Source organism: Chenopodium quinoa, unplaced genomic scaffold (assembly GCF_001683475.1).
Source record: "Chenopodium quinoa cultivar QQ74 unplaced genomic scaffold, ASM168347v1, whole genome shotgun sequence".
NCBI classification, from domain to species: domain Eukaryota; kingdom Viridiplantae; phylum Streptophyta; class Magnoliopsida; order Caryophyllales; family Amaranthaceae; genus Chenopodium; species Chenopodium quinoa.
Window position 1 is genome coordinate 57,723 of NW_018744589.1, and position 15,505 is coordinate 73,227.

The window sequence follows — 15,505 nt, forward strand, 5'->3', positions numbered from 1 at the left end:
TACAAACAGACCATTTCATACCAAAAACCTTACCAATCTCCTAGCTACAATTCTAAACAGCCACCCTTACTACCTACTCCTTCCACCCCACCCTTAAATTTACCCAAAATTACTTCAATACCTTACCAAAAACCCAAATATGTCCCTGCAGATGTTAGAGCTGAGAAAATAGCCAAGGGATTGTGTTATTACCGTGATGCTCCATATGATAGGAATCACAAATGTCAATTCAAGGAACCTCAGCTGTTCACTATTGAGATCCCTGGGTTGGATGAAGTGGATTCTGCTGTAGTACAGTTGGAAGAGCAAGTGGTTGAGGAAGAGATTGAGCAGCTTGATCCTAGAATTTCTTGCAGTGCCTTAACTGGTGCACAAAGTTACCATACCATGAGAGTAACAACTACGGTAGGTGACACCCTTCTGCATACCTTGATTGATTCAGGGAGCACACACAACTTCCTGGATATTCATATGACTAGTAAATTGGGGTGTAAAGCTGAACCCATTGAAGGTCAAGTTGTCATGATTGCAGATGGTAATCAGTTAGTTTGTCACTCTATTTGCAGATAGTTTACTTGGTGTGTTGGAGGTAAGGAATATGTTACAGATGTGATATGCTAATTCCTCTGGGCAGCTGTGATATGGTTCTTGGAATTCAATGGTTAAGAACTTTGGGTTCTATCTCTTGGAATTTCAAACTGTTAACCATGAAATTTCACATAAATGGTGAGGATATTGAATTACAGGGAATTCCTCCTAAGAAACTCAAGGTGTTAGCAACTGGTCCCTCTTAGAAGTTAATGTCTGATGCTGCTCAGATTTGTTTAATACAGGTGTCTGACAGTTCTATTTTTGCAAGTTCTTGTATGATACAATTGTGTGGATGAGACAGAGAACACCATGAGTTGCAGAAGTTGAAACAAAGATTTTCTGCTATTTTTGAGGAACTTGAAGGGTTACCTCCCAGCAGAGGTGTTTTTTTATCATAGAATTCACCTTGAACAAGGTGTTGGAGCGAATATTAGACCATATAGGTATCCATTAAAACAAAAGGATAATATAGAACAATTGGTGCAGGAAATGATGGATAGGGGAATTATACAGTCAAGCACCAGTCCATTTGCTTCCCCTGTTGTTTTGATAGGGAAGAAAGATGGCACATGGAGACTGTGTGTAGATTACAAGAAGTTGAACAAAAGAAATATTAAGAACAAGTTTTCCATACCAGTCCTTGATGAGCTTATTGATGAGTTATCTGGAGCTGTTGTTTTCAGCAAATTGGACTTAAGGGCAGGCTATCACCAATTAAGAATACATCCAAATGATGTGTTCGAAACAACATTTAAAACCCATGAAGGGCATTATGAATTCTTAGTTATGCCATTTGGCTTAACAAATGCCCCTTCCTCTTTCCAGAGTTGGATGAATGCTGTATTCAAACCTTTGTTGAGAAAATGTGTTCTGGTTTTTTTGATGACATTCTAGTTTACAGTAGAAGTCTGGATGAGCATTGGCATCACCTTACTCAAGTGTTTGATATAATGTCTCAGAATGCTTTATATGTTAAAGACAGCAAGTGCTCATTTGTCACTGAAAAGGTGGAATACTTGGGACATTTTATCTCTGGAAAAGGTGTGGAAACTGATCCTAGTAAAGTTGTTGTGATTGAGTCTTGGCCTGTTCCAGCTTATGTCAAGGAGTTGAGAAGTTTTTTGGGGCTTGCTGGGTATTACAGGAGATTTATCAGGAACTATGTTGTGGTTAGCAAACCCTTGACTGATTTACTGAAAAAGGGAGCATTTGACTGGAATGAAGATTCTCAGGCTGCTTTTGTTAATCTAAAGAAAGCTATTGTTTCTGCTCCTATGTTAGCTATCCCAGACTTCTCTAAACAGTTTACAGTTGAGACAGATGCATCCAAGACAGGAATTGGTGCAGTCTTGATGCAGAATCAGCATCCTTTAGCTTTTATTAGCAGATCTCTTGGTGTAAAATGGCAGAAACTTTTAGTTTATGAGAAAGAGCTTTTGGCTATGGTTTTTGCAGTTCAAAAGTGGGAACGATACTTGATGGGATCCCATTTTATTGTCAAGACAGACCAGAAAAGCTTAAAATGGCTTTTACAGCAGAAAATATCAACACCTTTTCAGCAGTTTTGGTTGTCTAAGCTTATAGGCTTTGACTATGAGATCCAATACAAAGCTGGGCATGAAAACAGTGTAGCTGATGCTCTTTCTAGGGTGCAAGGATCCGAGTGTTTGTTATTGGCCATTTCTGTTATAGATTCAGACCTAGTTCAGCATATTACTAGCAGTTATGCTTTGGATGATAACACTCAAGCTAATCTGAGTCAGGGTGGGACTGTATCTAGCTTCAGCTTACAGGACAATTTGCTAAGAAGATTTGGCAAGCTAGTGGTGGGTCCAGATGCCAATTTAAGAAAGAAATTGATAGCTTAGAAACATGCTTCACTGGAGGCAGGGCATTCTGGGAGAGATCAAACCCTTAAAAGAGTGAAAAATATCTTTTATTGGAAGGGCATATCTAAGGATGTGAGTCAGTTTGTCAGAAAATGCATCATCTGTCAAGCTTCAAAGTATGATACTTCAGCAAAACCAGGAGCATTACAGCCTTTGCCAATTCCTGAGCAAATCTGGACAGACATCTCAATGTACTTTATTACTGGTCTTCCTATGTCTATGCATAGAAATGTGATCTTTGTTGTTGTAGACAGAATGAGTAAATATGCTCATTTTATTGCTCTTAAGCACCCTTTCACTGCTGTTGAGGTAGCTCAAGCATACTTGGATAATGTTTTTAGGCTTCATGGCTGGCCTAGGAGTATTGTGAGTGACAGAGACTCCATTTTTCTTAGTCAATTTTGGAGAGGGTTGTTCTCTTTATATGACACTGAGTTTTTATTATCTTCAGCATACCATCCTGAGACTGATGGTCAAACTGAGGTAGTAAATAGGTGTCTGGAAACCTACCTCAGATGTGTAACTAGTGCTAAGCCTAATGAGTGGTGTAAATATTTGCCTGTGGCTGAGTGGTGGTATAACACTCACTTCCACACTGCAGCTGGCATGACACCATATGAAGCTGTCTATTGCCAAGCACCCTCCATTCATTTACCTTACCTTCCCGGTGAGTCTAGTAATGAAGTGGTTGACAGAAGCATGCAAAAAAGGGAAGCTGTAATGAAGGTTCTGAAGGATAACTTGACTAAAGCTCAGCGTAGAATGAAGGTTCAAGCTGACAAGAAACGTTCTGAGAGAAGTTTTGTTGTGGGAGATTGGGTTTGGCTCAAGTTACAGGGCTATAGACAGCAGACTGTTCAATTTAGAAGCAATAATAAACTCTCTGCTAAGTATTTTGGCCCCTTTAAAGTACTTGCAGTTGTGGGTAAGGTTGCTTACAAACTACATCTCCCTAGCTCAGCAAGAATTCATGATGTGTTCCATGTTTCTCAGCTAAAGCAGTTTCAAGGTGAGTTGCCTGTTGTGGCTATTCTCCCTGCTGCTATGGATAAGCCTGTTGTGCAAGCTCAGGTTCCTGCTGCTATTTTGGATACCAGGTCTGTTTTGGTTAATGGTCTGTCTGTTAACCAAGTGTTGGTGCAGTGGTGTGATAAACCAAGGCATGATGCTTCCTGGGAGAACCGTTCTGGTTTTGTGGCTCAGTTCCCAGGGTCTACCCATCTCTTGACTTGAGGACAAGTCTGCTTAAAGGGGGAGGGTATGTTACAGCTCAAATAATATTTGGTTTTGTTTTGGCGGGAAAATTAGTTACTATATGAATGTTACTCGATTTTCGTCTTTTTCCTGGTGGTTATAAGATTCCTTTTAGCTTTTGTTTTAAGCTTAATTAGCTGGCTATATAAATCATGCAATGTATTAAGTTGTGGTAAGGAATTAATACACTGAATCTTACCCCTCTATCTCTCTTCTTTCTCTCTCTATTCTGTTATCCCTTCTTTTCTCTTGTTTTCAATTAATTCATCTCAAGGAAACTCTGTATTTTCTGGGTTGAAATCTCCCTCTGATTTCATCCTTAACACAACATTTGCATTGGCTACCTCTTACATGAAAGAAGCACCTATTGTAGATCCCTCCACCATGGAGGCGATTCAGAACGTAAACTCTGCCAGTGTGGAAGTGTTTTTTTCCCACTTTTTTCAATGTTGCTGAGTGAGAAGAAACGTGGTGGACCGGTAACGGTAGCGGTGACCGGCAGATGGTGGTTGAGTGAAGTGAGGGGAGGAAGTAAGCCAGTTAGAGATATTAGTGGGATTGATGTATCGATGGAAGGTTATGGTCTTATGGGTTAAGTTATGGTCATTATGAGAAAAGAAATTTTGGTTGTTGTATGATGCAATGTAAATAAGTATTTGTTTGGTTCACACATGAATAAAATTCCCATAGGAAGATTATGTTCATGGAAAGTTAGTATTCTTGTGAACTTTTTAAAAATGACTTACTCCCTCTGTTTCAAAATAAATGTTCAATTTTGAATTTTGCACTATTTACACAATTATTTGACCTACATTTGTGCATTACATAATATTAAATAAAGGCGCGTAAGTATTTGCTAGAATCATCTCAATGTATAGTTTTCAACTATCAACTTTCTATTATAATTTATTTTTGTTGATAATCAAAAGTATTGACATATGTGTCAGTCAAAGTGATGCATTTATTTTAAGACCTTGTTTGAGTAGCACAAAGACATACACAAATTGTATTGAAAATTTGACGTACTCAAGAAGGGTGGCAAGTCATCTTCCACATCTTATTAGAATTTCAACTTTCCATGAAAGTCCTATTATCTCTTCTATTTTATGCCAACCAAACATCACTTTTCAATTCCTCAACAGTCTCACTCTTGACTTCCCCTTGTTTGCAACCAAACAAGCACTAATTATAGACTCGATCATGTCAAACCTAGCCTAGAAAATACCCAAATTTCGGTAGAATTTTTAGGCTTGAAATTCAGGCTCAACCCAATTTATAAAACAAATAAATGGATTTGGATAGCCTAAAAAGCTTATTTTTATTAAAAAAAAATTGGCAAACCTAAATTTTGGCCTAAAAAGCCTGATTTTGGGCCCTAAATACCGGGTTTGGGCACGCCTTTTGGCCCAATATTGACTTTTTTTTTTTTTTCAAATTCCAGTCCGCCCTATGATCATCTCAACTAATTATGTCCCGAGTATCAGCAAACAGTTTTTGGCTATTCGGTAACTTTCAATATGAAATCAAACCGCTAAACAACGTGAATTGCATTCTGGACATCTCTTTCCACGGGTAGCACTCCGTAATGAATTACTGATGGTCGCTCAACTAGACAAGTGGTATTAAACAAGCAACGAAGCAAGGTAAAAAAACACCAAGAATAAACATGAAATTACATTAATTAGAGTTTTTTTTTTTTTGAAGCTACATTAATTAGAGTTAATTACTACTTTCCCTGCAAAAGCAACTGAAAATTTCAAACTCCCACCTCCATCATCATCCTTCTTCTTCCAGAACTCTCATCTTCTTCTCTCTCCTCTTCACTCTTCATCAATGGCGGTAATCAGCCGCCTTGCAAGATCATCAACTACATTCAAAGTTTCATCTCTAATTCCAACCATATTATCTCGTAAATTTACATCATCATCTCTTTCTTCCGAAACTACCCTTCATTCTTCTTCTTCTTCGTGGAATGATACTTCTAATAATAATGGTATCAATGGTGGAAATCCCTTGAAATTTGGTAAAGGTAAGGATGTTCACTGGGTTTTTCTGGGTTGTCCTGGTGTTGGTAAAGGCACTTATGCTACTCGTCTTTCGAAGCTTCTCGATGTTCCTCATATTTCTACTGGTGATTTGGTTCGTGATGAGCTCGCTTCCTCTGGTTCTCTCTCTCCTAAGGTCAATTTCCATCTTTTCCCTGATTTTATGCATTTGGGTTATTGCTGAATTCATTGATTGTTTTTTGAATTTGGTAATTCGAATTTGATTTTGGGTTTTTGATGGTAATCTTAATTTTATGTGTTTTGATGAATGATGATATTTGGGTACTGAATTCTGCATTATTGATTAAGTAGTGATTGATGCATCAACCTCTTCGATGAATTAAGATAATGTTTCCAGTTTTAGCTGTTGATTTGTGTTGTAGAGGTGTTAGGGTTTAGGGTTGCGTCTTCTTTAAGCTCTAATTAGAGGTATTGGTTAATCGTGCTTCGTTGTGGAATGTGGAGCAGCAGGATTGTTTGATGGGTGTTTTGTATAGTTAAGATAATCAGAGGATGTGTTTGCTTAGTAAAAGTTACATTCTTACAGACAACTGGTATCTTTAATCCCACCGTTGGTGGTAGCCTCAGACGAGGTGCTAGGATGATCGTGTAGTGACTGCTAAGGTGTGAAACTCTAGGGAAATAGCGAGTCTTGAATGCACAATAGGCAGGTATTGAACGTCCAACATCTAATCGGTGAAAATAGATAGAAAGTATAAATGGAAGGTTGGAACTTAAGATTTTTTTAATGTAATACGTAGTATAAACCTTTGACATCACATAATTACTCCTTCCATCCCTTTTAATTTTGCCCGTGAAATTACTGTATAAAGTTTTGGTTGAAAAGATTTGATGAGAGAGAAAAGTGATGGGGTTAATGTAGTGGTTGTGAGAGTGAAGGTGTGATCCTTACAACCTAAAATAGTATGGAGCAAACTCAAAGGAACTGACTAAAAAGGAAAATGGGGCAAATATTAAGGGTCAAAGGGATTATAACTAGAACCACTCAACGACCAACATAAAAAAAATACTCCCTTTTCAAAATGGATGTGCTCTTTCCGAAATAGATATGATTGAGTTTGAACTATATATTAACACTCTCTTATTCTTTTTTTCCTCCAAGGAAACACTATCTTAATTCTGAATAAACATGTTACATATTTGTTATGGATGAGGGCTGAGAATTATGTCATGATTATCCCCAAGGACCCCAACCAAAAGAAAGACCCTTGTTGGCGAGATTTACTTGATATTTGTTTCCATACATATTGATCTCTTAACTCCTTGGAATTTGTCATCAAAAACAAGTGTAGATGAACCCGTGTTTATTTTTTTAATATTGTTTTTTATTTGGCAGTGGGTTGGAGTTAGGAGGTGGTGGATAGAGGAGGGGGTATTCCACTTATGAATGTGGTGGTGGAGGAAGGAGGGGGTATTTAACTTTCAACCTATGGAAAAAAAGAAAGGGGGAGAGAGGTTCATCTTGTCTCATCCTTTTTCAGCATTTAGTGGAGTCAAAGTTCTTTCATTTGTATGAGTGAGATAAGACCCTGAACTAACAAATTCCGTAATAAAATCCATAGAGAAATGTCAAGCTATGAAAGAAAGCTCTGTTTAATAGAGTCATAGGCTTTTTAAAAATCCAATTTCAATAAGAACCTTGGAGACATATTAGCCCTTGAATTCGTTTTGATAAGTTCAGAACTTAAATACTCAATATGATTTCATCCACTATGTGTCCCCAGACCCCATCAACTTCCTCCGCAACTGTTTAAAGCCTAGAAGCAAGGACTTAAATTATAAGCTGATATAGTACAATGCATCAAGCAATAGGGTGAAATTGCTTAATATTGGATGGAGTACATGGAGATACCTAAGGATCAAGAGCTTTAGTGAATTACATTTGATTGCCTTGGCCATTTTGCAATTCTGAAAAGCAGTCAAAACCAATTTGATTAATGTATTTGTTGCATTCATGAAACAAACATTAACCATCTATTCCTTGGAATCATCAATTGTTTCAAGAGTCTGGTCTATCTAAGTAATTGTCATAGGTTGACACAATAAAGCCTTTGCTTCATTACTGAGATCTGTACCCGTTCTAATTACAGGATGATCGATTGAGGGAGAAATAGAGACAGTATTTCCAGCAGTTTCTGGTAAATCCCTTAACTTCATCTTGGATGCAATAGGACCACCTAGCTTTTGTCAGAGTACAAAACTGAATTCTGTTCCTGGCGTATCTTTCTTTTACGGTAGCATCAAAGTGGTGAGAGTTAGAGTCACCTAGGGCAAACCAATTTATTCTGGATTTATCACAAAAAAATAATTTCTTCAATAAATAGTCATTTCCTTAATTGCAGCACCAATTCCTACTTCTGAGCATGTGTAAGCTGGACCACTAGACGTAACTGAGATTGAATGTTATCTGGCTCATTTTCAGTTTTTTCAACCTTTTCTCCAACTCTGGGATCTTCTTCTCTGTGAAGGCTCTTCAAAGAAGTTTTGATACCCTTTAGTTGTCCCAATAGTAGGTTGTGTCACAGCTCACTATTAACATCCATAAACCATTTATGCTCTACTGGGATAGAATTTGAAAGCCTACTCCCACACGCAATTAATTAATCACATTTAATCAACAGAGGGCAATGATCTGAGACTGAATTATTTAAACAATCTACCACTACATCAGCATTAATTCAGTGTTGATTCTTGATGTCCTGAAATTTTATGCAGAGATATGTAATTTGTTGATTCCAAATTTCAACTCTCTGCTTGTGTTATGATTAGTGTTCAATACAATGGCTGCATGATGTAAAAATAATGAGTTCTAACATTGTAAGTACTATAGATTGCAGAGATAGTCAACTCGGGGAAGCTGTTGTCAGATGAAATTATAGTGGATCTGTTGTCCAAGCGTCTTAAAGCTGGAGAAGCCAAGGGTGAATCCGGATTTATTCTTGATGGTTTTCCTCGTACAGTTAGACAGGCGGTGAGCACTTACATTAAATATTTAATATGATACTTACTTTGCACTTTTTTAGATGGACTGTTTGGCTTTTAAAACTATTCACTATTCACAATTCACATAAGCTACTTTGTCCATTTCATTTTGATTTATACTTAAATTAAAAAATATAATCATGTGGGGTCTTCTTAGATTTGTCTCAATATTTCTAAATTTAATAATTATCACAAATGCATCGTTAGAAATATTAAATGCTAAAAAACCGCATTGGCAAGCGTGTTTAAATGGAACAAGTCATCTATATAAGAATAAAGGAAGTATTATATATGCTTATATTGAATGTTATAATTTCTATGTTAAGGGAAGCTGATAGTCAGATCTTGTCATCTAGATAAACATCAGAATATGTACCTTTTTTAATACACATGCTTACGTATGCTGTATATGTAGAGAGAGGGACAAAAACATGTGTTCAGTGACAAGGTTTTAGGCTCAATTTTGAGTACATAGACACAGCCTATTTATTGTTTGACAAAAATCAAGATGGCACTAATGTTCAATTCCCCTACTAAAGTCTTCATCAGATATGATAATAATGCTCTATTGGCTTGCAACTTTTAGTTATATATTTTTTTTCATATAATGCCATAATGAATGCTGAATATGCATGAATAGTTACCTTAATAGCCAAGGTGTTGAAGCTTCTGTTTTTGGTCTTTGGTTTATAGAAAACTGTCAAAACTAAAGGCTATGTTTATGATTGGTTTTTCTATCTTTTGTCTGACTTACTAATTTCTGTAGCTTCGATAGCTGTCACCCTCTCTTTTTAAAAATTTTAAACCCTTTAAATGCTGAACTTGCTGTAGTTGATTTCAAGAGTTCAAAACTGCTGGAGAAGTGTTTCTATGGACTTTCCATATTTTCCTCTATTTAGACTAAGCGTACACATACACCATATCTTTCTTCATCTTTGCAGCTCAGTCCCAATCAACTTTAAGTCAAATGTGCTTGATTAGGCTTCTTAGTGATTATACCAACTTGTTGGAGGGATGATCGCCTGTTAAACTACCTTGATTAAAGGGTATACCAATAAGTCCTTTAATATTGAAGAAATTCATTTTTCCCTCCCAAAAGGATGATTTGGATGTACCTTCAAAGCGACATGGGAAAGGTAAGAAAAGGGGTAATATTGGTAGTGCTTAAAAATTCTATTTGGATTAGCTTAGAGAGGATTCAGAGGAAGCAAGTTAGTTAGAATGGAAGAATGGCCGAACGGGGAACTACAATGTATACCATAGAGATGAGAGGTAGAGGGGGTATTTAGAAAACTGTAAAGATTGATTTGGTTTGTTAGTTGGCTGAGAAAAAGCCTCTTGAAAGCTTGTACTATCTTTTCATTTCCTGTAATTTTCCTTACATCAATCAAACTCAATTTCTTAAACCTTTCAATTCTGTCACCAACTCCCGCTCGTTACACTTTTTGTAGGGATACTGACAAAAAAAATTCAATGTTGTAGTGACAAAGCAATCTTGATTTTTCATTTGATAATTACAATGTCCAATTTCCAAATTACTAGAATTTCTTGCCAGCCCAATTTAAAATATTGTGAGAATGAATTGGGTTTCTGCTGTCAATTAGTCACTGTGAGTGAATAATGATGTGTGGAAAAGTGACATTTATGTCTCACTAATGACTAGGGCTATGCAATTAACTTTTTAAATCTTATCTTGTAGAACTTTGTTTTTTACTCTTGGCATTTGGGTTTTTGTCATCTCTTAGTTTTGATTTCATCTCACTTGTTACAGTTAGTGGAGGCTGGCAGAGTATATATTATTTTACTGTAATTGAACCGTCACTATTCCAAATGGAGTGGGTTCGATTCAACGACCCATTTTATATTGCCCACCCCCCCCCCCTTTTTAATTACATTTGAGAGGCTCTATGGCGGAGCAACTAGGTACATTTTACCCCTCTTAGACCAGTATTTACTCGCCCCTTGTCTCTAGCAGTCTAGCCATAATCCATCTGAGCATGTTCTTGGAAGCAAGTGGCAGGATTTGACACTTTTCAAGCATTGAGTTTGCTTTTTCTTTGGGGTGGAGGTGTTAGCTATGTTCTTTCCTCTTATTCTCTCATTGCTGGCCTCGTGATTCTTGTAGAGTTTCATGTAGTCTTTTGTAGTATCTTGACATTAAGCAATTTTGCTCTTGTCCACTGATTGTAGAAAAGAGTTAAAATTTTTCATATCAACTACAAATTCTTACTATATGCTTTGCCTTGAGGCCCAAGATTATTGAAGCTTTTGAGCAAAATGTGAAAGCAAGTATTTACCTGCTACATAGTAGTGAATGTGAAGACAGAATTTTTAGTGACAAAAATGAAAAATGTGATGTTATCTTTGAGAATCCTGGATGTAGTTAATTAATGGGTTAACATTTTGGAACAGTTGATTTATCTACCTCTGAAAACTTCTTACAACTGCAGTTGTAGACTTTTGTTAATATAATTATCTTTATACTTTTTACCTAATTATTCAATAGACCCTTCTTGAATTAATTATTTAAAAATTCCTTGAGCTCTAGGTAAGGATCTGAAAGTATGTCATATTTAACACTCAATAATTGGGAGTTGTCAACTCATTTTTTCTGTTTCTTTAAAGATTCTGAGGCCCAAGACCAAACACCCTTTGCTATGCTTATATAGTTTTCAGTTGCTTTGGATTATCAGAGACTTTTCAAATGTACTTTTGTTTACTGATTTACCACCAACTGCAAACCCTGGGGTGAGAGTTAATAAACTCGCCAAACCTCTTGCCCCTCCAGGTGAACAGTGTTCTAACTTCTATTCATTTTAAAGAATCATGTGTTCTAAATTTGCTGGTGTGCCAAATCAAGTCAGCATGCTATCTAGTATTCTCAAACTCTCAAAGTGATGATGGAAGAGTGAGAAAACAGATCAAAGAACGAAATGGCTGGTTAAAAAGTAAGCTGTGCTACAAATTCTTAACTCTTTGTGGTGAGAATTGAGATGCTATGGTGGAAGAAAGCAAAGCATCATAACAGCCTGCCTCTTCTTGCTAGATTGCGATTCTAGATATTGGGTTATCTATTGCCTCATAGCAAGATAACCTTTACCATTAATCCATTATTTATGAGCTGCCCCTCTCTCGCTCTTAGTCCTTTCTCTTTCTATTCGGATTGCTTATTAACTAGAGTTTTGGGCCAAGGCCTAAGAGATATCCTCTATTGTCTCCTCTAATATAAAATGATAAGTTGGCAAAGGGACGAGGCTTTATAGCTGCACAATATTGTTTTGATGGACTTGTGAAGCGGGTCAAAACGATTTGCGTAGTGGTACGGATTTAGAATCAAGAATGAGATTAAGGCGGTATTGGGTTGGAACTTGATACTTAATAGTTAATACCATGTGTTTGGTGTTGTTCGGGAATGAACATCTTTCTTTTATTTGATACCTGAAACTCTGGAAGGTATTGTATGATCCATACCCACCTCCTCTACTGGGTTTCTAAACCCCATACCTTGTGGGTTTAAGAATTTTCTCAAATAAACGCAAGGTAAAACCCATACTTCATACCTAAATGAACCAAGCACCCCAGAGGTTTTCTTATGCTAATCAGTCCCTCTTTTTTACTGGTGCAATAATAAATCATGTGTGTAATATTCTAGACCTGGCAATCTTGACCCAGACCCAATGACCCGACCCGAATGACCCGACCCATGACCCGAAACCGACCCGAATTCAGTGACCCGAAATTGACCCAAAATCCGAATTAACCCGACCCGACCCATACCCGACCCGAAGTGGAACTGTCCTGACCTTGACCCAAAACCCGAAATGACCCAACCCGAAACGACCCGACCCGAGATGACCCGACCCGAAATTGACCCGAGACCCGAAAATGACCCGACCTTTAACTTCTTTTAGTAAATAATTGTATAAGTTATAAAAAGTTTATATTAGGAAATTATACATTAAAATAGACCCAACAACATCTTACATGACTACATTGGCTTTCATATAATAGCTAAAAAGACGGTCAAAGTGAGATGTGTAAATAGTGCATAATGTCAAATCGTTAAGAGTAATTTGGGACGGAGAGAGTATAAGAATAATTCAAAGAAATTATTACAACAATGACAATGATAATATGAGTACGTATTAAAACTAAGATCAATAAGAGAGTGAGGTATAACTCAATTAGTTAGAGCATCCCTTTTAGTTTCAGGAGATACTGAAAGTGATTCTCAATCTAAACACACACAAAAAAAAAAAAAAAAAAAAGAGCTTAATATAAGTCAAACAATTACTATGTTCCACGAAAAAAATAGCCTCAATAAATATAGTGAGTTTTTCGTCAATAAATAAATAAATAAATATAAAGAGTTGAATTTAACCAAATGAATCACCCGAAGTTGACCCGACCCGAACTGACCCGACCCGAAAATTGACCCGAACCAAAGTGTTGACCCGATACCCGACCCGAACTTGACCCGATAACCTTTTGACCCGAACTTGACCCGACCCGAAATGACCCGACCCATACCCAACCGGAATGACCCATTTGCCAGATCTATAATATTCTATCAAATGGAATTCGTTGTGACTTGTGAGAAACGAATTGCATGCTCATTATATGTTCACTTGCTGAAACTGCTGCAGTAGCCTGTAGGTAACAACGTTATGGACTATGGAGGAAATGCTAAATCACATAAAATGGTGTCCTTCAGGGAAATTTTATTCACAGGATTGTTATTTTGATAAGAGACGTAGTTACATTAGATGATACTATTTTGGGAGTAATAACAAATGTCTAATGATACAATTGGACCACTGTTACCTATTTGCTAATCCCCTCCCCAAAGCGTGACCATGATTCTCAACAATTTGGAATTAATACATGGTAAGTCAATACAGTTTTGGACATGTTTTGCAAAGAATAGGTAAACACATTCTTGAACCTGTTCTACCACATCCCAAGTAGTACTGATCTGATTGACATGTGGAATATAAGAACTGTAACACCAGGCTAACCTACTATCTATGTGTTATACATTAGTTCATTACTTCATTAGGCTCGATTTGACTGGTATGCAGAGGAGATGCACCCTCCCTGAATTTTCTGGTGATGATACATCTCATCTTCTTATGGATGGCTGTTGCATGTTGAGCTAGCTAATTATTTCTAACATCTAACTTTGGTGCGTTTGAAATGAGAGACAGAGCATCCAAAATATATTTTCCTTTGAGGACAGGTAAATATATGTGCTTAATTTATGATGCACAAGAGGAGATATAGAACATTGTACAATACTACTGTTTTTACCCTTCAAAGTTTCAGTATCTCTCCATATTTGGCTATCTTCCTGGTCCAAGCACATCTTTCTTTTTCATCGCCAATTTTGACCCTGTTTTTCTTATTAAACCCTACTATGAAGTAATGATGAATGAACTACTCCATGATATGCAATTGCTAAATGAGAAGTATACATCATTGTATGGAAGGTCAAATACTAGGCTGTAAGCCTGTCATTTCTCAATGTTGCTGGACACATCTTCTGTTCAGCCACATCAAGAGTTTATGATTACAGCATCTGAAAGCATGCAAGGCTTCTGCAATAGGTAAGTTTGATCTGTATTTGGTAGTATACATTGTACTGATTAGGTTTTCAAGTCAAAATTTAATATTCTTCTTGCAAGATGTAATTTATAAGGGTGTAATTAATTGTTTATTTATTTATATTCTTTCTGCAAGAGGTAAGTTCCTTCTCCTATACATGCTTGTTTATTGATATACATGCTTGTTTCATTTTATTTGCTGTTTGTGACAGGAAATTTTGGAGGGGGTTATTGATATTGACTTGGTGGTGAATCTTAAGCTCCGTGAAGAAGCCTTACTTGCAAAATGCCTTGGTAGAAGAATCTGTAGTCAGTGTGGTGGAAATTACAATGTTGCATGCATTGACATCAAGGGTGATGATGAAAGCCCTGGAATGTACATGGCTCCTCTTCTCCCTCCAGCTGAATGTGCCTCAAAGCTTATCAGTCGCGCTGATGATAAAGAAGAAGTTGTGAGGGAGAGACTCCGGATATACGATGAATTGGTACTACTATTCAATCTCAAGTGCTCTGATAATTTTTTGTTTCTTGTCTCCATTCCTGCATCCCATCTCAGAAAGGCAATTTTTTTTATGGTTGTTTCTTGTCTTCTTAAAATATCAATAAAACAAAATAATAATCTTGAAGTAGGCTGTGATGCCGGTGAATGCTGGAGATGAATCTTGTATTTTTGGCATGTTTAAGCAAGATTAACACGTGAGCTTGATATATATGTGCAGACTCGACCTGTGGAGGAATTTTATCGCATGCGGGGCAAACTGTTGCAGTTTGATCTTCCTGGTGGAATTCCAGAATCCTGGCCAAAGTTGCTGCACGCTTTGAATCTCGATGATCATGAAGACGATCAATCTGCTGCAGCTTAAATCCTATTAGATAATTTTCTATACCACATTGTCTAGGTTAGTGATCATTTTTTTGCAAACAATGTATAGTTAGTAATAAATTAATATATGAAGCAGATATTACTTAAAATAAATTCCTGGAACCAGCTAGTAGGATACATCAGACCTGATTATTTTGGTTTGCTAAACTATTGAAGTTTGAAGGGGACAACATTAGAATATTATTTTTGTCAAAATATCTATTCAAAAGAAGAAAAAAATAATGAAAATTTGTTCTT

General features: G+C 36.9%; 1 protein-coding gene across 1 annotated transcript; it reads left to right on the forward strand.

Moving 5' to 3' along the window:
• The first annotated feature begins 5,384 nt into the window (after positions 1-5,384).
• LOC110699511 (probable adenylate kinase 6, chloroplastic) lies at positions 5,385-15,505 on the forward strand. Its single transcript, XM_021877001.1, has 4 exons — positions 5,385-5,915; positions 8,631-8,771; positions 14,598-14,870; positions 15,105-15,505. Exons 1-4 carry the CDS (start codon positions 5,568-5,570, stop codon positions 15,246-15,248), a joined length of 906 nt encoding a protein of 301 aa, XP_021732693.1. The 5' UTR covers positions 5,385-5,567; the 3' UTR covers positions 15,249-15,505.